The sequence below is a fragment of the Stylophora pistillata genome, chromosome 3 (genome assembly GCF_964205215.1).
Source record: "Stylophora pistillata chromosome 3, jaStyPist1.2, whole genome shotgun sequence".
NCBI lineage: Eukaryota > Metazoa > Cnidaria > Anthozoa > Scleractinia > Pocilloporidae > Stylophora > Stylophora pistillata.
Window position 1 is genome coordinate 43850115 of NC_142521.1, and position 27218 is coordinate 43877332.

Genomic DNA, 27218 nt, shown 5'->3' on the forward strand with positions numbered 1-27218 from the left:
AACCGCAGTTCATATATATGTATTTCATATGTTTGTTGTTTGATTTATCATCTACGGGTTTATGTCGAATTAATTTGATGGCCTGCTCCCAGTTGGCTCGTTAGCTCAAATGGTAGAGCGCTGCACTAGTATCGCAGAGGTCAGTGGTTCGAATCCCGTACAGGCCTGATTTCTTTTTCAGGTCTGATTTTCGCTATTGCTTAAATAGCGCTATCTACTGCGAGGATCGTGCATCATACGTATCAAATACCGCAGTTCCGAATATATGAACTTCATATATTTCATTGTATCTTATTTATCACTTTCACGGGTTTATTGCGAATCAACTTAACGGCCTGCTCCCAGTTGGCTTGTTAGCTCAATTGGTAGAGCGCTGCACCAGTATCGCAGAGGTCAGTGGTTCGAATCCCGTACAGGCCTGATTTTTTTCAGGTCTGATTTACGCTATTGCTTAAATAGCGCTATCTACTGCGAGGATCGTGCATCATACGTACCTAACTTTAATCAAAACTATTATATATATATATATATATATATATATATATATATATATATAACAACTTTATTTAAATAATAACATATAACATATTATTATTAAAAAAGGGTTATAGAAGGGAGGAACTTAATCCTCATTGTAAACTATACCCCAGATATAAAAATTTAATACTATGCAATATACATATACATACTGAAACATTTTACATACAGGCATATATCTATATAAATATAAAATCTAAATAAAGAAGACATATCTAAGATAACTATTTTGTTTAAGATTATAACTAAATAATGTATAATACATAGAATAATTTAATTTTTAGTCATAGACCTAGTTAAAAAATGTTGATTTAAGAGCTTTCTTAAAAGCATTAGTTGAGTCAAGTTCAACTACTGATGATGGTAAACTGTTCCATGTGTCGATATGTCTGTGCCAAAAAGAGTACTTAAAGATGTCTGTACGGCTAAATGGTTTATATAGTTTAAACTGATGACTTTTTCTTGATTGCCTGTTACTGAAGGATATGTAATCATTAGTGTTTACAGAAGAGTGTCCTTTAATGAACTTAAAAAGCTGAACCAAACTAAGAAACTCTCTGCGCTGAGCTAGTGTCGCTAGTTTCAAGGATTTCAGTCGGTCTTCATACGGAGTGTCTTTATCAATGATCCATCTTGTAACGTTCCTTTGCACGGATTCAAGTTTTTCAATGAGATATGCTTGGTGAGGATTCCACGCTTGACAAGCGTACTCGAGTATTGGACGGATCATGGATCTATAACCAGTAAATAGAGCCCTAGAGTGAGATCCAAATGTCCGCTTGAGTAAGCCCAATAATCTGTTCGATCTTGCAACAACAGACAGTACGTGGGGTTTCCAAGATAAATCACTGGAAAGAACTACCCCAAGATGTTTGTGTGTAGATACTTGGGTAAGTAGCTTGCTATTAATAGAATAGTTGCACGGAGAGGGAGTTCTAGCCCTGGTGAACTTCATGGACTCGCATTTGTCAGCATTTGTTCCTAAAAGCCACGAGCCACACCAATCAGTGACTTTATCTAGACTCTCCTGGGCAGTGATGGACGTTTGAGATGGAGTACAGTAATTATAGATTAACATATCATCAGCAAACATTTCTGCAGGACTTGATAAAGATTCAGGGATGTCATTGACGTATAGAATAAATAACAGGGGGGCAAGAATGCTCCCCTGTGGAACACCAGATGTGACAGGCGCCCAGTCAGATTGGCAGCCCTCGATTACAACACGTTGAGATCGACCTTGGAGAAAATTGGATAGCCAGGAAAGTAGAGAGCCGGTAATGCCAAAGCGTTCTAGTTTGAGTAGAAGACGGTCATGAGGAATTATATATCATTTTAACCCCAAACCCTTAGTATTCCCCCCCTACGTGTACTAATAGTTACTTTGATACAATATTTTAACTTCATTTTATTTTATTTTGATTTTATTTGTTGTTTTCATAACATATATATTTTTTACAACTTTGAATTGAATTTAGGAGCGTGCTGTTGTTACAAAAGTCGCTCCCTCAATTTTAACACCTAACTTTTATGTTCATTTTACACACACATCCCCACCCTTGCATACACTTTTTTCCTTTTTTACCCACTGATCACGAGTTTGCTCATCAGTGGAGTGGGAAGCCTTTTTGATGGGATCCCATACATCAATATCAAAGGAAGCCACAAAGGTTGCTAGTGAAACTACTGATTAATATATTTAATACAATACAAACAAACTCAAGACAGATAGTTGGAATTGAGAGACATCCAGCAAATTCAAGAGGAGTAATCATGATAGCGAAAGAGGTGACAAACCACAAGGCTTCTTAATGATGGTCTTCCTCCATCATTTATATTTACAGTTTAACACTAGAAGAATAAGGAAATTGCTCTTAAACAATGCTGTTTGTTTCCGTGCAATCATCTGCTCCATGATATTCTTTAATATCACAAAGATTGATTCAAAATCCGTAATTGGTATCCCTGCCTCAATCGGCATTCGTATAATTTTGACATAGAGTTTGCGTATGAGTGGCACATCTTAGGCTTTTTTGTGTCAAGATTACCTTCCTTATTAGGACATAACAAAATGATGAACTGCGAAAATGGAAAACATAGAACTTTTCATGGAGTCTAACTTTTGGTTGAGCCATCGAGGGTCGAGGATCTTATGTCGAGGTCGAGGGTATTTAGTCGAGGGTCCCTGTTTCTCTTTTTCTTTTTCGCAGCCCATGTTCCTAGTCGAGGGTCCCTTCCTTCTTCTTCTTCGCGATAGAAAATACGAGTCATCGCATTGCGTGAGACCAGGCTAGGTTACTAAGCAGCTCATTTTTGTTTCAGATACAAGACCATCGTGAAATACAAGACAGCATATTATTCCTTTTACTTGCCAGTTGCTTTGGCAATGTATATGGTGAGGATCCAAAGATTATGCGCTTTTGATCACCCGGTATGTTAGAGAGCGCACTATAAATCAATAAATTATTATTAATTATTATTATCATGATTGTTGTGCGATTTCTGATATCGTTCCTCTTTCCCAATTTCATTGATTAACTTTCTGCATTTTTAGGCTGGTATAAAGGACACAACATCTAATGAAAATGCCAAAGAAATTTTATTAGTGATGGGGGAGTTTTTTCAAATTCAGGTATTGCATCCACTTGTAATTTTAAAAAAAGACAACTTTGTATATATTTAAGTTTATGTTTACAATTCCACATTCGTAAGCACAACTGGTTTAAGTTTAAACGTTCTCTACGTACCCCTAGGTTTTATTTACATTTAGTGATTAGTTAATTGCAAACGACCCCACAGGCTCATTTAGCTTTAACACTCATCGTTTTAAAATAAAGGCTATCTATCTATCTATCTATCTATCTATCTATCTATCTAGGCGAGGCATTTAACACACTAAATATATATTAAAGGGAACAGTGGTTCCAGCTCATCCCCCCTTCCCCCTCCCCCCTCCCCGCTCCGTCCCAGTTTCCAATATTTTCTACATTTGTGGATGGTTTTATTACCACAAGGGGAGATAAACTGGCCCAATGATAGGAGCACCGAGTTCTGTTTTAACCCCTTCACTCTCATGATTTCATTAATAGTTCTCCTTACTGTCTGTTATACAATTCTTATAAAGTTAGTTTGGAGAATCTGGTATTCGATCAACTAATTACTCCAATTGATATTTTTCTTGATTGTCATCACTTTTCTGATTGATATTGTATCATTTTACACGGAATACAAATATGGCGTCAAATTTGAGTTGCCACTGTTCTGGACTCACTAGCCTCTCACACATGTAATAATCCTTTTGTATTTCAAATCGGACGCCATATTTGCAATCAGTGTATTGTAATGTGAAATTCTATCTTGCATGGTCATTGATGGGAGTGAAAGGGTCAAAAGATCCAGGTTACAGAAGCAGCGTGGCATATTTTTTTTGTGTGTTCTTAAGCAAGAATTTGACTGTCACATACCATAGCTTCTCTCCGCCCAGAAGTGCCAAAGGGTACAGAAACTGATACAAGCTAGTATATAGTATATTGTAGCTATGTATATTGTAGAGTTCAAAAGGAGTTTAATAAGTAGGTGTTATTGGTCACTAGTCCTCTCCCTTCCCCCACCCCTCCCTTCCTCATTTTTCTTTTTTTTTGCCTCCTACTGATGTAAACATTGACGACGGGCTACTGGAATGAGAACCCGTGACTGGGCTGTAGGTAATTGTAAGCCATGGGAGGGGGGGGTAGTATTCTATCTGGGGGCAGCCAGTGTTCAGTAGAAGCCCGTGGATACTCCGAGAACTTACCTTACAAAGCGAGGTAGCAGCTAATTGTGTTTCGTATGGTTTCTGCTTCTAATCTACAGTTTACTCATTTTTTGACCTGCAATATTATATTATCCTTTTAAGTATTTTTATCAATTGGCTACTTGGATCCTCAAGTCACTAATTGTCACTTCAGGCAGAAGGTGTTCTAATTTTTTTCCTTTTTATTTGGATGAGCTAAAATTTATTGCAATCAGAACGGGAAGTGTACCCCTATTCCCCGCTTACTCTCTTAGAGATTTTCATTCTTCACGGCAGACACTTGTGATAAGAGACAGGAATTTAACTCTTTTATTCTGCTAACATTTCTTAGGAGAACTACGGTACAAAAGATTCTGCCTCATCCGAGAAGGTGAAAAAGTTTTATCATGAGCTCAACTTGAAGCAGGTCTACAAGGACTTCGAAGAGGAAAGTTACAAGAACATTGTAGAACTTATATCGCAGAAATCTGCCAACCTGCCTGAAGGATTGTTTCTAGAGTTTGTGAAGAAAATCTACAAGCGGGATAAAGGAGCAGTTTTGACCCAAACTAGAGTTAGCATTATTGCATCTCCTAGAGATGAGGGCTTTGAATAGCCCATTGTCGAATTACCCTTGGCCTCATTTTCAAAACGAGGCCTGGTGCTCAACCACTCTTGTGAAAATGAGTTTAATTTGCATGTGAATGAAAACTTGTAATCATATGAAAGGATGAGCACCAGGACTCGTTTTTAAAATGAGGCCAAGGATAATTCGGAAATGGGCTATTAGTTTACAAAAACGAAAATAAAAACAAGGTTAAAATAGTCAGGCTCTCATGGAAGTCTTAACTTGATAGAAATGAAAGACACAAAGAAGGGTTTTGATTATTTAAGTTGGTGCAAGTATAACTCTTCACGGCCCATTTGCTTAAGTATTCCAGGAAGATCGTTGTTTTCTCTTGAACGACCACCACTGTTATTTTGACTCACAGAAATACCAGCAGAAGAAGAAGACACGGGTGTACTGGTAACAATTTCTTCACTTTTTTTTTCAATTGGCTGTAGGAAAATTTAGCGAGATAAACGCGCGGCTGAAGTGTATTGAGACTGCCACAAAATGCAATTGCGCACGTCATATATATGCGGACGAAGAGATTTATATAATCTGAACTATACACGAAATTTGATTGGTTCTTACTCGTGGCCTGTTAGAGGATAGATGATAAATGACGTCACCGTTAATAAAATTTTTTACGTCTTCACTATAGAAAGCAAATGGATTCTATGTTGCCGTGAATCTGTTCAATAACCGATCAAGAACACGTCAAAATGTAGTAAGAACATCAGTGAAACACCCAGTTGCGCATCGTGTGCCACTTTTTTGTTCTGATGTACTACGTTATAGATTCACGGCAACGTGGTTTCATTTGTTAAGTACACAATGATGGCTCAATAGTAATTTGGATGTTTCCTCCAAAGCAAACCTTAAAAATGAACTAGACAAAAAGCAGTTGGTTAATAGCGTCAGCCATTTTTTAAGTCAAACTACATGTACCAGCTATACAGTTCCTTGACACGCGAAAACAAGAAATATAACGTGTAAATCTCAGTTTATAAGCTGAATGTAAGCGTTAAAATGCGCCACTTTGCTAAGACGAAGGTTTACGACTCGATACGTCAAACTATGCTAAAGCGTGTTTTTTACTGTGGACATGTGGTGGAACACGGCGGCCAAATAAGGCATGTGTGAAGGGATCAATTTCAACGCCAAAATTTCTAAAAACACACGAAACAACCGCTGTTTTAAAAAATATGCGAAAAAAGATTGAGACTATAGTAGTAATCTGTAAAAGAAAATAAAAGTAGGGAAAGGAAAACTTGAGACTCGAGCTCAAAGCTTCGTCAAGTGCGAATATCCTGTTGATTTACACACTTAGAAGAGCCAATAAGCAGAACACTGACACAACAACGTTTGTTTTATCCTCAGTTCTGGTTCACCCTGGTATTCTTCTCTTATTTTAATCATTTTGTACATTGCCTCTGTTTCATCTTTACAGTGCCTTTTGATCCTTTCCCTAAGATTTTTTTTTATCATAGTTTTTTACTCTCTTTCTTTTGCCCTGCTACAGCTATTTGTTGTTTTGTGTTCTACTTATTGGCTCTTCTAAGTATCTGATATCACTCAATTACATTCAACTCTATATAAGATCCCCGCTGCGAAGTTTAAAAGTCTCACAGCGGTGACTCACTGATAAAAAAAATTATCACATTGAAAATTTTGTTAAAAACCTTAATTACGGATTTTCGTGGCTGTAAAATTACAAGATTGGAACAAGATTGAAATAGTTTCAGCATTGCGTGACAAATAATAAGTATGTTTCATCTACACTCGTATCAGATTGCTTCCCATCTCCAACGCGCGTCTCCGGCAAAGAACATTTGACCTACCAGTATAAATTATTGAATTGTCCCCTTTCCAGTCCACAATGAAGCTAAAATTTACCTTAGAACTTCTTAATAATTTAAAGTGTTCGAATAGGCCAAGACAAACAGACGCCTTCCGCTAGGTTACGGAATGTGGTATTGTAAACAATTTCACCATAAGGAAATGGATGAGAATTTGAAACGAAAGCAGGAATGAAAACCAATTTGTCGTCGTTACCTATGCAGGGCTAGCTTATTGTATTGATATCCTAATCGAACACGGTGCTAACAGCTAAAATGTGCGTGGAATTCAGCAGTTACCCACAGGGATACAAATTAGATTATGTCGCGACGTTTTAAATACCGATGTTGTGATTTCCACAAAGTTCAACCTGGTTTTTCCATGCGGAAATGCAACTAATTTTTATATCCTCGAAAACGGCACTATTTCCACTTATCATGAGCTTAATCTGAACTGATTCTGAGCTATACCGCATGGGGCAAATGATAATTGAAAATTTGCCAAGAAATGCGACATTTGGGTTTTAAAATATTGGTGATTTTCAAAAGCGTTCCGTGAGAGCAATATGAGATGAAATGGTCCTGTTTTAGACTAAAACCATACCTCTATTCCTCCTATACAAATTTATAAATTGATAGGAGCTTGCCTTCTTTTGCGCTTTTCATGAGCAAAGTTTATTTGCCTCTACTCGGGGCACTGATTTCCGCCATTTTACGGCTACCAACGCTCGTTTCCGTTTTCCTGAATTTTCTAGAATAAAGAGGAAAGTCTGGGGAAAGAAAACCTTACCATGTTTCCATCGTTACTATAAGGTGACTCTGGGAAAAATATGAAGGTTTTCAAATCATTAAACATGTGCTACATTTCTCGATTTTCACTCGGTCAATTCAGAAAGTCGCTTTTAAGGTGTTTATGTACAGTTTCCTTGGAGACCATCCTCTTGACAATAAAGAAAATATTCCTACTTCGAATCCAGTGTGGAACGGATTAAATTGAGTTTATTACCGTAACTTGAGTTTGTAACCTTCAGTTTGTAACGTAACTTTTTCCTAGCTACCTTCATTTTTAGTCGGGCTTTGAACTTTTTGGCAGCGTTTAAGAACTGCTGTTTTGATTGAATGCTTGTTGTTTAGACCAAGTGCACAAAAACATTGTTTGGGCTTGAATGAATTGTAGGGACCTTAAGCGAGCTACGACAGCGACGGTAAAGTTTGTTTTTAGGTGTAATACAGTTCTTAGCCGTCCTCTGCAAAACTACAACGTGAAATCAGCTTGGTCTTAAAACAGAAACCCCGATCAAACGCTGCTCACAGACGTCATGCGGAGGTTGAGCTGTGGCACCGCAAGAGACGAGAAACACATACAGCCATTCGCGAAATTCTAGCTAATTTTCAATCGAAGTCCTCTTTCTGAGTTGCCGTTTGTACAAAACACATTTATTAGGCCCTTATTTTTATACGTGAAACCCATGTATTCCTCCCGCGCAATTATAAAAAGCTCTGTTTTTTATTTTTATTATTATTCTTTTATTTTTACGTGAAACCATTAGCTATACTGATAAGACTTTCATCAAGATCTAATCTCAAGATTGAGCCGTCCTTGTCTTCCTATGCAGTTTGAAACTAAGTCAATATGTAACAGAGTTATATATGATTTTTTAGTCAAGTTCGAAATGTTTTCTGCAGTGTAAACCCTTAAAAACTATTAGTCAAAGAGCAATTGGTTGGTAGCGTTGTACCCATGTATTTTGTACTTTCAACGTTTCTGAGTTACATTTGTCATTAGGTAGGATATTATTCAAACAGTTACATGTTATTCACTTCCTTAACAAGTTAAAACGATATATATAATAATTTGAGAATTGAGTGGACAAATGAATGTAAACATTTTGGCGCGCTACTTTGCAGAGACGAAGGTTTACCACACAACACCGCCGTCAAACATCGGTACAGCGCTTTATCTAGGCACACATTCAAAGTATGAACACTTGTCCTGTTGGCCTCTCAATGTTCAAATTCTCTTTGGGATCTTAAAAAATCTTGAAATGCCCTCTGATTAATTCTCAAGAATCATGAATAAATGAGAACAGAGAAGAGAATTTTCATTTTGCATAGGTTCCTTACTGTAAAAACGGGTAGCTGTCTGAGCTTTAGGGAAAAAACCTGTCACCTAAAAATTTACCTGTAACTTCGACGTATTTTATCAAACAACTAAGTAGATCGGTGAATAAATATAATGAAAAGTTTTCCAAAGACCTAGCCAAAGTAAGAAACGTTCAAACGCAATATCATGTAATATTTTGATGTCTATACTTAGTACTGTGCCACGTGATCCAGCTTGCATATAGTAAATACTCTAATTTAAGCAATTTTACAGCACGTGAGTTATGAGTCTAGAGCGTTTGATCACTGAACAACACAGTTCACGGCTCTTCAACTGTGACATTGCCATGAGTAAGATTTTTGAATGCAGACCATTTCAGAACAGAACCATGAGGTATGCTACAACTTGTGTACTGGGCGGCAATGTCGCTTTCGGACAGAACTTTATCCCAAACGTTGACACCTGCCAATCGGCCGTGAAGAGTTTGCTTAGGGTCATAACCTCCGGCAACAGAGTCTTGCTCTTGTCCAAGCACCAGAGCGCCGCCGGATTTAACGATAGCGTTCTTGCTGTTAGTATTCGTTTTCTGTTCTATAACTTTGCCATCTCTATAGAGTTTTGCTACTCCTTGACTGTTTTCCCAGGTGAGACACAAGTGTTTCCAGGTATCATTGTAAAGATTTCTCGCCTCAAACCTGACAAAAAAAAAGGAAAAAAAGGAAAACAGATAAGCACAACAGTTTAAAATATATTTAATCATTCAGGATCCGCCTTCTTTTTTGTTTGTTACTAAGTCAGTAAATGAAGAGTCATTCAGTCTGTCAGGCAGTTAGTCAGTCCATAGCAATTTGTAAAAGGCCTGTCAGTCAGTCAGTCTGTCACCTAGTCAATCTGAGTGTCAGTCAGTCAGTCAGTCAGTCTGTCAGCCAGTCTGTTCTGTCTGCTCGTCAGTCCGTCATATCCTTTAGTCACTCTGTCACAGACAGTCAAGTTGTCAGCCAGTCAGTCTGGTTGTCAGCCAATAAGTCTGTCTGCCAGTTAGTCGGTCAGCTAGTCGTTTTTCAGTCAGACAGTTTGTCAATCAGCAAGATAGTTTGTCGCCCATTCAATCAGTCTGTCATGCAGCCAGTCAGCCTGTTAATCTGTCTGCTTGTATGTTTAAATATCTTTCTTCTCCTTCAATCGTCCGTGTCTAAAAGGAAGATGGTAGTATATCCTGTATTATGAGTTATCGTGGCTCCAATAAGAACTACCTCAACCCAGTTTTCAAAAATCCATGAAGCATTACCTGAATCTATTACCATCAACTACCAGATACAGGGTTGGATTAATTGCGACCAAAATGCTATTGTCTTCTTGTTGAATGGCATAGGTAATGACAAACTGATCCCCTTGGTCTGCAATAAGTTTGATAAAAAAACACACTGACAGCTGGCTGAGATCTGAGGCTATGGCTGGATTCTTCATGGCATAATTTTCTGTAGAACGCGGCTCCGGAAACACCATGAGGTACTCTACAACAGAGGAAATAAACCTTAGAAACTTCAAGACAATTGTTTAAGAAATTGCGTATTTTTTAAATATTTTTGCTTCTCTAGAATAATCCAGTTTTTGTTTAAATCTTCCTTCGCTTTTCGCAAGTGCCGCACGCCTATCGGGGACGATAGTCCAACAGTGTTCAGCCGTAAGCAACATAGAATAAGACACGCATAGGATAAGAATCTCGCCTTGTTGTCGACCTTCGGCTTAATCTAGGGCATAGTTTGCCCCTGCTTTCTTTGCAAGATAACTGGTTCACGCTTCGCCCTAATCAACTATTTAAGGCCATAATCTAAATATAAAGTAAAGAATAGGAAGAATCGTTGCATCGATGTCTTTGTTAGTGCGTTGGGTGACGAAGGAAATACGCAAAGTCATCACTCGCTTGTAAATAGAATCTCAAAAGATGGACGCATGTTTTAAGGTGACTAGTACTAGTTTTCATCTTTCTTATGGTTTGTAACTTTGAAAGAATACAAGAAAAAGACTGACCAAGGCAATTTGAACACTTTTACGGGGTTGAATTATATAATCACTGGTCATCCAAAAATAGGTGTCATTTCGTCAACAGCAGTTTCCATGGCAACGTTTCCCAAGGATTATTCAGACACATTTTTCAGCTTATGGCTCAAATAGCACGGTGGGAAAGAAAGCCAACTGTTGCATTACAATATGAAGAAACCTTTATGTTTTCTTTGTTTTGACTGTCTTCTGCCACTTTTTGCGACTACATCGCCGACATTACCCAAAAATTACGAACTTTGTAAGATCATTCCAAGCAATTCTCTTCATGCGCGGGATAAGAAACGAGCAATCCCGAGCGGGTAAGGGGGGCCCATCTTGCCCGCTCGGGTAGAAATCAGATCACAGGATTTGCTTCATGTTGCCCACGGGCGCTGCCAGCGATATGATAACTCGTGTTACAACACCTCACAAAATGTATTAGCGATGTCTTATAAGTTAGCTACAGCAGCTTTTCTAATCGTGACATCGGTACGCAAGTCGACGTATGCAGTTAAAATATTGCACGTTTTTGTTCCTTTCCTAAATCTGGTTCTCTTATCGCATAAGTGTATTTTTCCTCATATAAGTTCTGTTCGCGCTAGGCTCTTCCCGACAAGGTCTTTGCTCTCTACTTCCCAGATTACACCCATGAATCTCTTCTGCGTTTTCCTTTGTTTAAGAAATTTTCTCCAATTTTCCCCTAATCAAACAAAAACCAGTGATTTCTAATAATGAATATCAATAATTTCCATGATCCGAGTAATAAAACAATGCAAATTTCACAACGAAACCGATTAGTTTTGTCTGTTCATAGCAATCAAGTTTCGTTGCGATCTCGAGAAAGTTCAATCACCACCTGCTTGTCTGCAAGTGTTTCCGCTGATGAGCATTGAAACTTCAGGCTTTAAGTCTCTATTTTTATGTTTTTCCGTCTTTTTTCAAGCGTCGTGACACAGCAAGGTTAAGAAGTGAAAGAACTTTGAAGCATTACGCTACCCTGGGACTCACCCATGATGTCTTGCGAGCTTGACTTCACGGTTTCATTTAAGTTTTCTTTCAAATCAAATAAAAAAAACCTGGCTTCACACCAAAACATTGTTTTGAAATGCTGTTAAATGTTACATGTACTGATTTATTCGCTATGATAAACAAAAAAGGCATTGGAAATAACTGTTTTATCATTAGCCTCGCTTCCATGTTGACCAATAATTTTTCAAATAAACGAGTACGTAAAAAGTTGGGAAAGCTACACTTTTACGATAGCTTACAAATGAATTTGTAAAGTCTTTTACATAATCTTTCATCAGATAGCATTCACTTGAAAGATACCGAGAACCTCTCTGGCCCATGGACTAGTAGCGTGTTTAGCAATTTCCACGCGCGTTGTCGCGCATTGAAAAATCCGAATTTAATAAGATCGACTACCGCTGACTATCGAGTGTGTTCGCGCGAGTATCTACGATCTGATGTTTACAGACGTTTACAGCTTAGAAAATCATTCAATAGCCGTCAAATACAGCCTCCCGGGCTCATCTTTAAGCATTTATTCACAAACTCTGGTAAAATCATATTATTTTCCTTAGAGGTTTACAGTCTGTTCCTTCTTCAGGCAGATTTTTCTTTTACTATCATTTTTTGGCTATCGCGAGATCTCGTATCGATTACATTTTTGGTTTAGATGCGAAGTAACCTTTATATCGCCGAGAATCGTCTTCTTTATCTTCGTTTCTGTCTGCTGCATACGCAGTGGCTTTTGAATACATCAAATACACGCTGGTAGGCAAACTTCTTACAAAATAAGACAAAATTAGCGTAAACTGTAAAAAAGCCTCTCGCCGCCATATTTGTTATGAATTTTCGTCTTTTAAATCTCGCGCGTCTTTCGTAAGTTTCTCTCGCGCGTGACGCACGAGAGTGACCTGCTTCCCACGCGAGGAAACTGGTACTAGCCACTTTAACCGATTCACGTAGCCTCTTTAGTGTTTGCGCGCGTGTATGTGTGTGTGTGTGTTTTTGTAGGTGAATAATCAACTTTGTTACTTATCCGCAACTCTTACTTTGCTCTCTAAAAGTTCCCTGTGCAAACCATGAGCACATCGCATAGCTTATCGACAGCCTAAGCGTGTGTATATACGTGTGTGCGAGCTTCTGTGCGTGCATATGCTGCGTCCGTGTACGTTCGCAAGTGCGTGCATGCGCACGTTTGTGTCTGTCCTTGCCTTTGTTTCCACAGTTGGACCCCGAAAATTCGAAATCTCAAGGGAAAAGGAAATTTGTTCGAATTATCGGGGGTTCGAATTATAAGGGTCAAAAATAAATACGCAATTTTTACCGCTGCATAACTTTATTTACCCTATTTTCACTATATTAGTGAACAGCCGAAACTGAGTTCGATTTTCTAGAGCGGTTTGATCACCGCACAAGCTCCAGCACAGAAATACATGCCAATTAGCACCTCGGTAAAAAGCCTAAATTAAAAAACAATACCGACAAAGTGATCCACTTCCGCTAATAGTGTGATTTAGCGTGTATTACGTATAATGCACGATCCTCGCAGTAGAGAACGCTATTTATGTAATACCGAAAATCAGACCTGAAAAAAATCAGGCCCGTACGGGATTCGAACCACTGACCTCTGCGATACTAGTGCAGCGCTCTACCAATTGAGCTAACAAGCCAACTGGAAGCAGGTCGTTAAGTTGATTCGTAATAAACCCGTGATGATAAATCAGATACAATGAATATATGAAGTTCATATATTTTTGAACTGCGGTTATAGATACGTATAATGCACGATCCTCGCAGTAGAGAGCGCTATTTATTTTGAGGGACAGAATAAATACGTCAGTATTTTTTAAAGAGAGTTCACAAAGCTGAAAGACTAAAATTGGATTTTTCGTCAACTCTTTAGGCACATGGATTTTCATCATATCGACATGTTAATAACTTTTATAAAGCACCGCATATATTGTAGAGTAAAGGGATTAATGAACAGACAACTTTTTTACACAATTATAAAGGATTAACGAGCTGTGAAATGTTCGAAACTGTTATTACATAAATATATATTCTAATTTCCGACAGCGTCTGTTCTTTTTCATTCAGCCGGTAACTTAACTTCGAATTAACGGGGTAAAATCCGACCTAAGGGAACAGAAATTACTTCGAATTAGCGGGGACTTCGAATTATCCGAGTTCGAATTATCCGAAGTAAAATGACTGAGAAAAGTGGGGTAAAACAAAGGGAAATGAATTTACTTCGAATTAGCGGGGACTTCGAATTATCCGAGTTCGAATTATCGAGGTCCAACTGTACTCTTAATTCAATCGCCATAAAGGGTTTTGCTTCAAACTGCCTACGCCTTAATATTTTCGAGCGCCCGCCCACCAGCTTCACTTGTAAGGCGGTTCAACGGAGTTTGAAAACAAGCTAAAAGAAATGGAAATACGGCAAATTGTTACCAAACACTATTCATACTGCATGTTAAATTCTATTTTAGTAGTTCTTGTCCTCTCAGATGCAGTCTGTCAACAAAGCGGTTAATCGTATGCGCAAGTGCGACTGTTGTATTGCTTGGGTAGCGTGTTTTCAATTTCAGAACCAATTTGTCAGGCAGAAGATCTAGAAATCCTAAGAATTTTAACTTTTTTAATAAACCTAAAAAAAAATATGGTGAATTAACAGGAAACCCATGATTAACCAAGTTTGTGTTGGAGAATTATTGTGTTTTCCTCTTCTCTTCTTTTGTTTCTTTTTACAGATTTCTTTAATAGCTTCAGTTTTTCCACATACTTTGTGTGCCAGCGTTTGTTTTCTATGCTTTCCTTCAGGCTTTTACGTGGGAAATTGGCACGCAATTTGGCATTGACGAGTCGACGTAAACAATTTGACATTCACTTGTGATCGTTATGCTGGCTCTGTCGGCAGAGACAAATTCAGTTTCATCTGAGTGGTAGGTCTATGGTTTTCTATATCACGATTATATTCAAATCGTTCAAAAAAACAACTTACACTTCCCTCTTCGCAGTCGAACGAATTTCACACATGTGTTCACTAAATGATTACAGTTTGAAGTAGTGGGCGTTGTAAAGCAATCACTATTGACATGGGGAAATTCCGTTGAAGAGCTTTATGGTCGATCTCGTAAAATATTTAATGAATTTTTTTCTTAGCCTCAGGACTTTGGTTTTTGGGCCACGTCCTCGCACTTGAGCGAATATCATCCAATTACAGTCAGCCGTTTCAAAATTACTCTTAATATTTCAGTTTTTAGGTGAAATTAGGTGTTGAACAGGATCTAAATCAAGTTTTATTAAATATATCACAACAATGTTTCATTGGACGAATTTTAAACGCGTTCTGAGCCATTGTGCTAATATTTCAAACCAGGAGATAACTTCTATTTCGCCATGGTAGGTAAATTACAAACTTCTTATTCTATCTGTTCGTTCTAAGCGCGCCCGTGGGCAATAAGAAGCGAATCCTGTGTTCCTTAATTTGGAGCTGACCTGGGTGAAATTTTGGAACAATAACTCACCTATATTACACCGCTGTTTTCCTTCTGGTCCTGATGAACACGTGCAGTCATTGTTAACTGATATGAAATGGATAGAGAAAACAAATAATAATAGAAAAAATTACACTTTTAAAAACAAGTCCGTGTGTAGGCAAATGACGACGAGTGATGGCTCATCAGGAATCAGATAGGCCACAAACGTACGCTGGTATAACATTATTTTTGAAAATATTGCTCTAGAAACTAAAAGTTTTAAATTACCTCTTTCGCAGTGTCTTCCTGTATATGCTTCCGTACAGCGACACTTGTAACTATTTGTCCGATACAGAGGTACACAGGTCCCTTTGTTCTGACAGGGCGATATCGAGCATGGAGACTAAGATCGAGAAAATAAAGTACTCACTTCCTTGATAAAAACCAGTAGTAGTAGCAGTAGTACTTTATTTAGACACATTTCACCAGTGAGCCTGGGGCTCATTTAAATGTCAACGTGTATGGTAAAATTAAAATGTAAAATTTGAATATGTTATCTATTCGATAAAAATACAAAAACTAGACTATAAAATTTAAAAACTAGACTATACAAATTTAATATGTTAACTACTCGATACAAAGATTACAGCAACAATTGGCCTTGGCAGTCAGGTTAACATTGTTTTGTAAATTTTTAAACTTCAAAGATCGAGAGGACGCTCTTCTTATATTGTCAGGAAGGTTGTTCCATAAACATGAAGTTATGTAACGATAAGATTTCTACAAATACTTTGATTTAAAAGTAGGCTGATTTAACTTACAATAACCTCTTAGGCTATAACTGCTAGAACGCAATGAGAACAATTCCTTGATGTAGTTTGGCCCCGTATTAAATGAAGATTTGTAAAGAAGGATTAGGGCTTACATGTATCTGCGATGTTCGAGGGACTTAATGCTTACTATCTTAAGTAGATCGCCAAATGGAGTTGACTTGAGCAGATTTATGAGTGTTCTGATAGCAAACTGATTGGCAAATTCTAGCTTGTTAGAAAGTCCAGGTGAAAGTCCCACTAAATCAGGTTACAAACTTTGATGACGGGTTGATAGAATGACTTTAAAATGGCTTGCGACGAACACAAAAGTAAAGAAAAAGCCACAGAGAGACGTATTTTAACGTTCAGTTAACAGTTGAAAATAACTTGTTCAAACGACTTCGACTGCCGGTTTCAGTCATCATCAGGATAAAATTTTAAAAAATGTGATGATAAAGATAAAACGATAGAAAAAGAGTTTTACCGTAATACTGTAGTGATACCAAGAATGGTTGATAATGAACTTGTCTGAATGGGTGAAAATATCCGATGGAAGCAGTTCACATAGCAGATTTTCGATGTTATCAGCCAAATCTGCCAGGTTGAAGGACAAACATGGATCCTCATAGAGACATTTAAAAGCACACTCTGAGGAGTGTTGGACCAGTTCTTTCCCAACATATGTAATGTTCAAATAGGAGCCTTCGTGAGCAAGAAAATTGGCGAAAGCAACCCCATTATGTGGTGATTGTCCTGTGTTTGATAAAGAAATGAAGATAACCGATCAAAATAGTTTTGCTTAGACTTATTTATGAGATAGATAGCAAAAAAAACGCGGGTATTACTGCGACAGAAGAGAGATGATACCTTTTGAGGTCTGCAAAGAGCTCGCTGATTCAATCAGAGCAAGGAAACAGGAAGATAACAAGAAAATTTCCATCTTATTCTTGTAGCTCACAGAGAAATCATTTTCATGCTGATACACGGTTTGCAAACATCTGCTTCAGTTAATATTACAATTTCTCTTCATCCATAATTTATTAATTTTGTTTTTCCTTTTAGGTGTTTGACTACATTTTTTTTTTTTTAGAAAAGATTATTTTTGTTGAGAGAGAGTGCGTAACACTTTGTGGCGATAGCCAAAGATTTGTGTTTGGAAGAGTTCTGTTAGAACCTAAAAAAAAAGACAGATAAAGTAAAATTTTGCAGCGGTCTAATGCGATAAAAAAAAAGCGTACATGTCGTTACAAAATTAAAGAAAATTAAATCAAAATTACCGCTTTGGGCAACAAGATGTTTAACCAGGTGAGTGGTCTTTGTTAAAATCTTGCCGCAGGGGTGAAGTTCGTCTTTCTTTATAAATGTTTTTCTCTGGCGTCACAAGGTTATTTATCTTTCTTTTCAGTTTCTTTGCTTTACATGAATTAGGGAGAAAATTAAAAGAATGACAGCGAAGAGCTTCAGAGATTAAAATCAACTCGTTTGAATTCTGCTTCCAAGGAAAGTTTTAAGAAATGTTAATTAATGTGTGTTAATACCGGTTATATTTTATTATTATATATTTTTATTATTTTATTATTTTATATGTGTGTTAATACCGGTTATATAATGTGTGTTAAAACCGGTTGATACCGGTTATTCCATTTTCATCCGAGATCCTTTGCAGTCGTTTGTTTTTGTTTTGGAATCACGCTTTTGTTAAAGGGCGAACTCTGATAGTCATTCACAAACACTATTAAAAAGAAAAACAAAGATTTGGTGAAGAACACAGTAAACAAATTTGCAGCTAAATATTTGAGACTGAAAAATCATAAATCGAGTCTGTGTACAACACTTGTACAAATCTTACTTGATGTTGAAAGAAATTGTTCGGCTTCAACACTAAATAAAATATAAACAAATAACCAATATTGGCCAAAACTGATTTACTTTACGCATTTCAATTATAGAATAATGACTTGTGCAAATGAGATCGCTTACATACATATCTCAGGATCTCAAGTAAAAATCAGTCAAATAATTATTCTCACCGCGAAAAAATCTCCCCGGAGTCTCTAGTTCCATCGTAGGAACAATGCAATAACATTTCTGCAAAAGCACTGTCTGTAGTGTTACCGAAACCCATTGTTGTTTTCCTTGCCCTCCATAAATCATACACAGACTCTCGAAGTCGAATAACCTTCGCCGAGCCGGGCAGACCCGACCTTCCTCTAGACCGCTTCTTCGGCGGCATTAACTTTTCAAATGACGTTTTTCACAGTCATACATGTAAGAATTAAAATGGATACTACGATAGTTTGTAGTTCGCACATGATTCAAGATGGAACTTTGAAAGCCCTAATTAGTAAGATGGAAGAAGATATCAAAGCGATTCCGCAACTTCGAGGAAAATAGCGTATTTTTCATTTATGAAAAATGATCTGGGCGCGCAGGGCATCTCGGTTGAAAATGGGCCTTTAAGTCTTCTTTTGTACTTATCCAGCTTTACTTCTTGCAAGCAGCACGCGGTGTGTTTTCGTTATTATTATTTTATTTTATGCTCGGTCGAAAAGCGCTCTATCTTGAGTCTAAGGATTTGCAATATGCAAACATAGATGAAAAGATTCTTCATTCTGATTGACTTAGATAAATACAGTTTTTAGGTAACACTGATTTGCATGTTCAATGGGGCGCGTAGTAAAGAATTAGAATTAATTATCGTACTTGCGAAGTCACCTGGACTAAGCGCGGCAGGAAAATTAGGTCAGGTGACTTATAACTTAAAAGGAACAATTTATGTTATAAGAACATTCGAAGCTGGTCATCAACGGTCGTAAACGCAAGCATCAAGATAAAGCGTCGATATAGTGAATCAAAGGATCCAACTACTCCGAAATACCAATTGTAAGTTACGAAACCGTTTGTCGCTTTGACTAAGAATATTGTAAATAATAATTTATCCCGAAATGATTTAATTTTCAGTTGTCTACGACGTAACCACGGATGTAACGAGCCGTGCTCATTCCAGTACAAATAAAACCTGACAACGTTGATCCCTGGTGGGCTAATCTTCAAAATAAGTAGCACCTTCAACCATAGAAGCGAATCAAACAAAATGTATCACTTTACCGCTTCTTGCAACCTCTTAAAATACTTTAAATACTTAAGATGTTTAAATATAGTTACCTTGGAGACCATTCCTTTTGACAATAAAGAAAAGATTCCTACTTCGAATCCAGTGTGAGACGGATTAAATTGAGTTTATTGCCATAACTTGTAAACCGTGAGTTTGTAACGTAAGTATTACCCAGCTCCCTTCATTTTAGTCGGAATTTGAACATTTTGGCAGCTTGAAAAAATTGATAAAATGCTTAAGAAACTGCGGTTTTGATTGAATGCGGTTGTTCAGACCAAGCTTAAGCGCACAAAAATATTATCTGGGTTTGAATGACTTGTAGGGACCTTAAGGAAGTTACGACGGCGACTGTAAAGTGCGTTTTCAAAAGTTGTACAGTTCTTAGCCAGCTTTTACAAAACTACAACGTGAAATCAAGCTCGATCTTAGAGCATAAACCCCAACAGAAAACTATTTAAGTTCCTTCTGGAATCAAACGCTGCTCACAAACGTCATGCAGAAGTTGAGGCGTGGCAACGTAGGAGACGACAAACACATAGAGCCTATCGCGAAATTCTAGCTAAGTTTTAATCGAATTCCAATCCTATTCTGTGTTGCCATTTCAACGAAAGACTCTTATTAGGTCCTTACTTTTGCATGTAAAACCCGTGTTTTTCCCTAGCACAATTATAAACAGCTCTGTTTTTCTATTTTTTTTTTTTATTTTTACGTGAAGCCATTAGTTATACTGAAAAGACTTGCATCAAGCTCTGATCTCAAGGTTCTGCAGTCCTTGTATGTTGCAGTTTGAAATTAAGTCAATGTGTTGTGGAAATGGTATAATAATAATAATAATAATAATAATAATAAAATCTTTATTACCGTGTCAATGTATTTAGCTCATAGAGCTAATTGGGGACACCTACTTTTACTAAATTAATAAAAAAAACTATGTACAGTATCATAATAAGTAACAATACAGCCGATAAACTATGCATTAAAATTTTAAAATATTTAGAAATATCAACAGTGTTCAGATAACATAAAAATACTTGTACCATGCAGATAATAATAAAAAAAAAAAAAAAAAAAAAAAAAAAATCACGTGCTGCAAAGATTGCAGCAGTTGCCACTGTCTTCCACTAGGCTGACCAGGTCAACTCTACGGATTCTAGTTTTAAAGATACTAAGGCTTGGTAGTTTACGCATACCATTTTCTAATTTGGACCAAATATATGGTCCTTGATACCTTAGTGTGTGTTTACCATAGCGTATAGTGTTAAATCGTGGTATTTCAAAGTCACTATTCCTAAGGTTATAACGAGTACCCTTTCGAGTAAATTGGTCAGAAGCTCTTTTCAGACTAATGACCAACCAGGCACTTTTAAATGTGCTCGTGCACGATGCAAAACGTGTCCTTTTATTGACAGAACAGAGAAAATATCGGGACCCAAACGATCCATTAAGATCACCGATCACTTCACGTGCACCTCCGCCCATGTAATCTATTGCATAACTTGCACCTATTGCAAAAAGATTTACATCGGCGAAACAGGCAGAAGACTAGGTGACCGATTCCGAGAACACCTTCGCGACGTGGAGAGGAATGAAAAAGGACGCATCGAGACCAGTCGCTAGACATTTTAATTTACCCAATCATTCTAAGCAACATATGGTAATCTGCGGTCTTTCCTTACACTTAGATAGCATGGAAAGCCGCAAATCTCTTTAACAAAGGGTCATCTTTTAAACCGGCAGTCTAAATCCCACAGGTATCAACAAACGCTTTTCATTCCGCTAGTTTATTCATGTTTTTCTCGTTGCCATGTTCCCACCAATCACGTAGCTCCATTTTCTGCCTTTAAAAGCACACACAACCCATAATTGCTCTATTCGCTCCGACGAAGGGCTAACGCTCGAAACGTCAGCTTTTGTAACCGTAACGGTGGCCAATTTACCATTTCAACTTAGTTGATATATTCAAATTATTTCGTAACCCCCACCGGCGCAGCGCCAAACAGTTTCTTTAGAAACTATCAGCCTTTATTCAATGTGTAGTGGAGTTATATATAATTTTTAGATAAGCTCGAAATGTTTCCTGCCTTTTAAACCCTAAAATAAAACTACTGGTCAAAAAGTAATTGTTAGCTTGCGTTGAAGCCATTTTGTAAGTATTTTAACGTTTCAGACTTACATTCGTCATTAGGTACTATTTCACTCAAACAGTTACCAGCTATTCAATTCCTTAACAAGTTAGAACGATATGTATAACGATTTGAGAATTGATTGGACAACATGAAAGTAAACGTTTAGACACGCCACTTCGTAGGGACGAAGGCTTACCACGCAAGACCGGCGTCAAACTTCAGTAAAGCGGTTTATCTAGGTGCACATTCAAAACATGAACACTTGTCCTGTCAGCCTCTCAATGTTCAAAATTTTCTTTTTGGATCTTGAAAAGTCTTGAAATGCCCTCTGATTTATTCTCAAGAATCATGAATAAAGGAGACCAGGGAAGAAAATTTTCGTTTTGTTAAGGTTCCTTGCTGTGAAAACGGGTAGCTGTCTTAGCTTTAAGGCAAAACCTTGTCACCTAAAAATTTACCCGTAACTTTAACATCTTTTATCAAAAAACTGAGTAGATAGGTGAATAAATATAACGAAGTGTTTTCCGAAGACCCAGCCAAAGTAAGCAACGTTTAAACGCAATATCAAGTAATATTTTGTTGTCTATATTTGGTACTGAGCCACGTGATCCAGCCATGCATATAGTAAATACTCTAATTTAAGGAATTTCACATCGTGTGAGTTTTGAATCTAGAGCGTTTGATCACTGAACAACACAGTTCACGGCTCCTCAACTGTGACATCGCCGCGAGTAAGATTTTTGAATGCAGACCAATGAGTTAAGAACCAGAACCATTAGGTATACTACAACTTGTGTACTGGATGGCAATGTCACTTTCGGAGAGAACTTTATCCCAGATACAATGTATATATGAAGTTCATATATTTTGAACTGCGGTATTAGATACGTGTGATGCATGATCCTCGCAGTAGAGAGCGCTATTTATCCCAGATGTTGACACTTGCCAATCGGTCGTGGAGAGTTTTACGAAGATTAAAATGTCCGCCAAGGGATTCCTGCTCTTCCAAGCAACAGAGAGCCGCCAGATTTAATGGTAATAATCTTTGTGTTAGTATTCGTTTTCTGTTCTTAAACTTGCCATCTTTATAGAGTTTCGTTACTCCTTGAATGTTTGCCAGGTGAGACACACGTGTTGCCAGGCATCATTGTAAAGATCTTGCGCATTAAACGTGAAAAAAAAAATATATATAAAAAAAGTCAAACAGACAAGCAAAACAATTTGAAATATATTTGATTGTTTAAGATCCTCTCTTTTCATTCGTTGTTACTAAGTCAGTACACAAAGAGTCATTCAGTCAGTCTGTCTGTCTGTCAGTCACTTAAGCAGTCGGTCAGCATTCAGTCAGTCAATTTTTTAGCACTCTGTAATCGGTCTGTCAGTTAGTTAGTCTGTCAGCATTCAGTCACTAAGACAGATAATAAACTGTCAATCAGTCAATCAATCATTCATTAATGTTTAATTATTTAATCAATCAAGCAGTCGTTCATACAATCAATCTTTCACTGATGGATTGATTGATTGATTGATTGAATCAATGATTGCTCCTTTTATCCATTTTCTCACTTATCTTATTCTTAATGAAAGATTTAATGAGCTAATTTCACCTCTTTCATATCGATGTTTTATCTGAGTTGGTTAAGAAACTTTATCCTTTCACGACAATAAAACATGTAAAAAACAGCAGTCGCCACTTGAAATACCTCAGCACCATGGTTAGTACGTACTTTATCATTCAAATCACACTTGGAGCCGAAAACTACGTGAAACTTCGGTAGTTTGGAAAAGATGGAATGCCGGAATTCGGAACCGGAAGCGGAATACTTGGAATACTTGGAATACCCGGAATTCCCGGAATGACCGAAAAATAACAAATTAAAAAAATAAGTAAATAAATAAGAGCATTGATGATCACAAATTAATGGTAAATTCACAACTTAATTAAATAATTTAATACCAAAATTTTCTCTGAGGGTCCCGAAAAAAAACACTTACCGGCACTGTTCATAGCGATACACGAATTAGAAAAAGTCAGTGTCAGGCCAGTAGCCCATATAGCCTAAGCGACGAAATATTTCTACTTTCCCTTCCCCTGGGTGGGATGCTAGTCCATCACGTGCTTACTCCCCATTTTAAATTCACCTCCACCCATTTACACACCTATAGGATGTCTAGCCAGGGCGCCATAACCATTAGGCCTACACGCTTTTCCAGCCGGAACCATTGCAGAAGATTAAACAAATGTAATATTTCCAATTAGTTTAAAATCTTCGAACTATTAAAAATTAATACTCTATTTAGCTAACAAGCCAACTGGGAGCAGGCCGTACAGGCCTGATTTTTTTCAGGTCTGATTTTCGCTATTGCTTAAATAGCGCTATCTACTGCGAGGATCGTGCATCATATGTATCTAATACCGCAGTACAAAATATATGAACTTCATATATTTCATTGTATCTCATTTATCACTTTCACGGGTTTATTACGAATCAACTCAACGGCCTGCTCCCAGTTGGCTTGTTAGCTCAATTGGTAGAGCGCTGCACTAGTATCGCAGAGGTCAGTGGTTCGAATCCCGTACAGGCCTGATTTTTTTCAGGTCTGATTTTTGCTATTGCTTAAATAGCGCTATCTGCTGCGAGGATCGCGCATCATATGTATTGGTTTTCGTTAGCAAGAGATCGACATATTTTAAATTTCAAGCATGTCAAGAAAAGAGGAAGAAGCTAAAATTATTTTGATTGTTTGGTTTTTTCTTTTACATTTCTTTCTTTCCTCTAAGCGTTAGTGTAGTAAAAGGAAGAGGCCAATCGTCGCATATCCTGTAACATAAGTTGTCGTAGCTCGAATAGCTACAACCAAGTTTTCATAAATCTACCTACACTTACCGAAACAATTTGTTGTTCACAGAAATATCTATATTTGTTGTAAAAACTTCCACGTTCATTCCACTTAAGTTTTGTTCGGTGGCATAGGTGAGGACTACTTGCATTCCTTGGTCTGGAACAAGTTAAAAAAAAAAAAAACACAGCGACAACTGGCTGAGATCTGAAGCTATGGCTGGATTCTTCGTGGCGAAATTTTCAGTAGAACGTGACTCCGGAAACACCATGATGTAATCTATAACAGAGACAATGAATTTGCCATCTAAAATGTCACTTCTTATTTGGCAAAGTTTTAGGTTCAAAGAGAGAGCGAAGGTTTATTTCAAACAAATTTGAACGTAAAGGGCCGTACCGTGAAATGTGTCCCCACAAAATTGACTTGTCATTGTGCGCGCACTTATTGAGAGTCGTATTTTCACAAAATACTAAAACCTAGTTTTGCAGTGAACTACTTGCAACATACCTATTTTGCACAGCTTTTTCCCTCCTGGTCCTGATGCACAACTGCAGTCGCCATTAACTGAAATTGGACGGGTAAAGATATTAGATAATCATGACGAAATTAAGTGACTTCTAAAATAATCTTGATTAATGGAATATCCAGTAATTGCTCTGAATAATCTTTTCGCTCATAATAATTCAAATTAAAGTTTTCCGTCCTTTTTCATATTTACGACAACAATGTCGGGAAAAAAATTATGACTGTGCATGGTTACATTTTCATAAAATCAAACCAAAATCTCTGAAGCTCCACTCTCGTTCGCAGTGTCTTCGTTCTGGGGAACTAATATCTGTTCTGTGATGACGCGTTCATTGTAGAACCAAGATATTATAATCTTTTCATACACCAGTATCCTTGGTGAAAAAAATTTCTGCGAGTTGGATTAGGGCCTTGGAAGTTAGTTTTAAAGTGCACCTAGACCCAAAATTTTTTTTCGCTTAACGAAATAAGCGTATTTTTTGGAGTACTTTTGTGCAAACATTTTTCTTATTTGCTCAAATCTTCAATTGTCTGTGCCCAGTCAAAATACGGAAAATCGACCGCCATCTTGCTCCACGGCCGAGTTTAAAGAGGAATGGCTCTAGCAGGTAATGTGACGTCAAATCGAGAACACAAAAGTCTGCATTTTACACATTTTCGCTTGTTTGGGAAGGTTGTAGTCGATTTTGTCCGAAAATATGCCGACTAAGTGTGTTGTAGGAGGATGTAGCAACGTGCGAAATTTGCAAGAGGGTATCACGCTTCATACATTCCTCATACAACACACCTGGTCGGCATATTTCGGACAATATCGACCACAACCTTCCCAAACAAGTGAAAATGTGTGAAAAGTAGACTTTCGTGTTCTCGATTTGACGTCACATTATCCGCTAGAGCCATTCCTCTTTAAACTCGGTCGTGGGGCAAGATGGCGGCCGATTTTCCGTATTTTGACTAGGCACAGAAAATTTAAGATTTAAGCAAATTAAAAAAATTTTGCACAGAAATACTCCAAAAAATAAGCTTATTTCGTTAAGCGAAAAAACAGTTTTGGGTTTAGGTGCACTTTAATCGATGAATATCCCTCTAGCCGTCCAGTTTGCATCACAACGAGTTCTCTCATTCTTGAATTCTATCCTTTTGGTAAAATGAAACTTTTGTTTGAGTACTTACTCACAAACCAAGTCCTCACCATTTTCGCAGTGGCTTCCTTCGTATGCTTTCATGCAACGACACTTGTAGCTGTCTGTCTGGTAGAGCGGTACACAAGTTCCTTTGTTCTGACATGGTGCACTTGAACACTGAGACTATAATTGAGAAAATTAAGCTTTCATTCGCATAAATAGGGAAACGACTCAAAACTGACTTTTACTGCAGGACGCACTCAAAGGCAAGAAGTGACTTAATCTTATAAATCTCCCTGGATAAGACGTGAGGTCATTTCAGGTACAGCCCCTGCAAATCAACTTCCCTGAACTTTTTCGAAATTCTGGTGCCCATTTATGATCTGGCTTTCTGGGTAGCCAGAGAGAGGCACTGTAAGAGTAAGTAATATTAGCCAAAAACATACCACTTAACTCGGACGCACTCACAATACAAGCGAACTGGCACTCGTTAGGGCGTCATCATTAGGCAATAATGAAAATTAGAGTTTTACCGGAATACTGTAGGGATACGCAAGGGCGTAGCCAGGATTTTTCAAAGTGGGGGGGGGGGGGGGGGTCATAGAGGCTACTCACCATTTACACCGCTGCTCTCCCGCGTGTATCAGCGGGCTCAGTCTCATTATCGCGGCACGAAGGCCCATATCAATGGCTTTTACGGCCAAGATATTGTGATGACGTTTTCGCCACCTGAATATTGTAAGTTGTTTGCTCTAAAGAAGACCTACCAAGGGGGGGTCACGGGCACCCCAGGACCCCCCTTGGCTACGCCCTTGATACCAAAGATGCTTGGTGATGAACTTGTCTGAATGAGTGTAACGATCTGATGGAAGCATTTCACAAACAAGATTGTTGTTCTTATCAAGGAAATCTGCCAGGTTGAAGGAAAAGCATGAATCCTTCTCGAGACACATGAACGCGCAATCAGAGAAGTGTTGGACTAATTCTGTCCCAATATTTGCTATGTTCAAATAGAAGCCTTCGCGAGCCAGAAAATTTGCGAAAACAAACCCATCGTTTGGTGTTTGTCCTGTGGAAGTTAACCCATTAAAATTATCCTTGCGGTCTATACATTTTTTGATAGATAAAGATCAAAAATAAATAAATTGATATTGAAAATAAAGAAGAAATCAAGTAAGGAGCGTTTCACGGTGATACCTTTTGAAGTCAGCGAACAGCTCACGCAAACAGCCAGAGCAAGAAAACTGACAGAAAAATAGAAAAAAGCCATCTTATTCCTGTAGC

The 27218-nt window shown here is 37.8% G+C and overlaps 2 protein-coding genes and 1 pseudogene across 2 annotated transcripts in view; 1 reads left to right on the forward strand and 2 right to left on the reverse strand.

Moving 5' to 3' along the window:
* Nucleotides 1-2858: 2858 nt before the first annotated feature.
* The window catches only part of LOC148736269 (farnesyl pyrophosphate synthase-like), a 35925-nt gene continuing 11565 nt past the window's right edge, over nucleotides 2859-27218 (forward strand). The window contains exons 1-2 of the mRNA XM_088752001.1: nucleotides 2859-2932; nucleotides 3092-3169. Coding sequence (XP_088608127.1) covers nucleotides 2924-2932; nucleotides 3092-3169 — 87 coding nt within the window. The 5' untranslated portion in view covers nucleotides 2859-2923. The remainder of the gene's footprint in view (nucleotides 2933-3091; nucleotides 3170-27218) is intronic.
* LOC148736270 (C-reactive protein-like) lies at nucleotides 9178-15731 on the reverse strand. Its single transcript, XM_088751493.1, has 4 exons — nucleotides 15680-15731; nucleotides 15440-15496; nucleotides 10147-10372; nucleotides 9178-9553 (listed from the first exon to the last, which is right to left on the reverse strand). Exons 3-4 carry the CDS (start codon nucleotides 10362-10364, stop codon nucleotides 9178-9180), a joined length of 594 nt encoding a protein of 197 aa, XP_088607619.1. The 5' UTR covers nucleotides 10365-10372; nucleotides 15440-15496; nucleotides 15680-15731.
* LOC148736271 (C-reactive protein-like) lies at nucleotides 22145-27216 on the reverse strand (annotated as a pseudogene).

Excerpts from the sequence above, each read along its gene's own strand:
- LOC148736270 (XM_088751493.1), bottom strand. The coding sequence starts at position 10,364 with ATGGTGTTTCCGGAGCCGCGTTCTACAGAAAATTATGCCATGAAGAAT. Across the intron at positions 9,554-10,146 it reads GTTGATGGTAATAGATTCAG|GTTTGAGGCGAGAAATCTTT; the intron begins GTAATGCTTCAT and ends TTTTTTTGTCAG.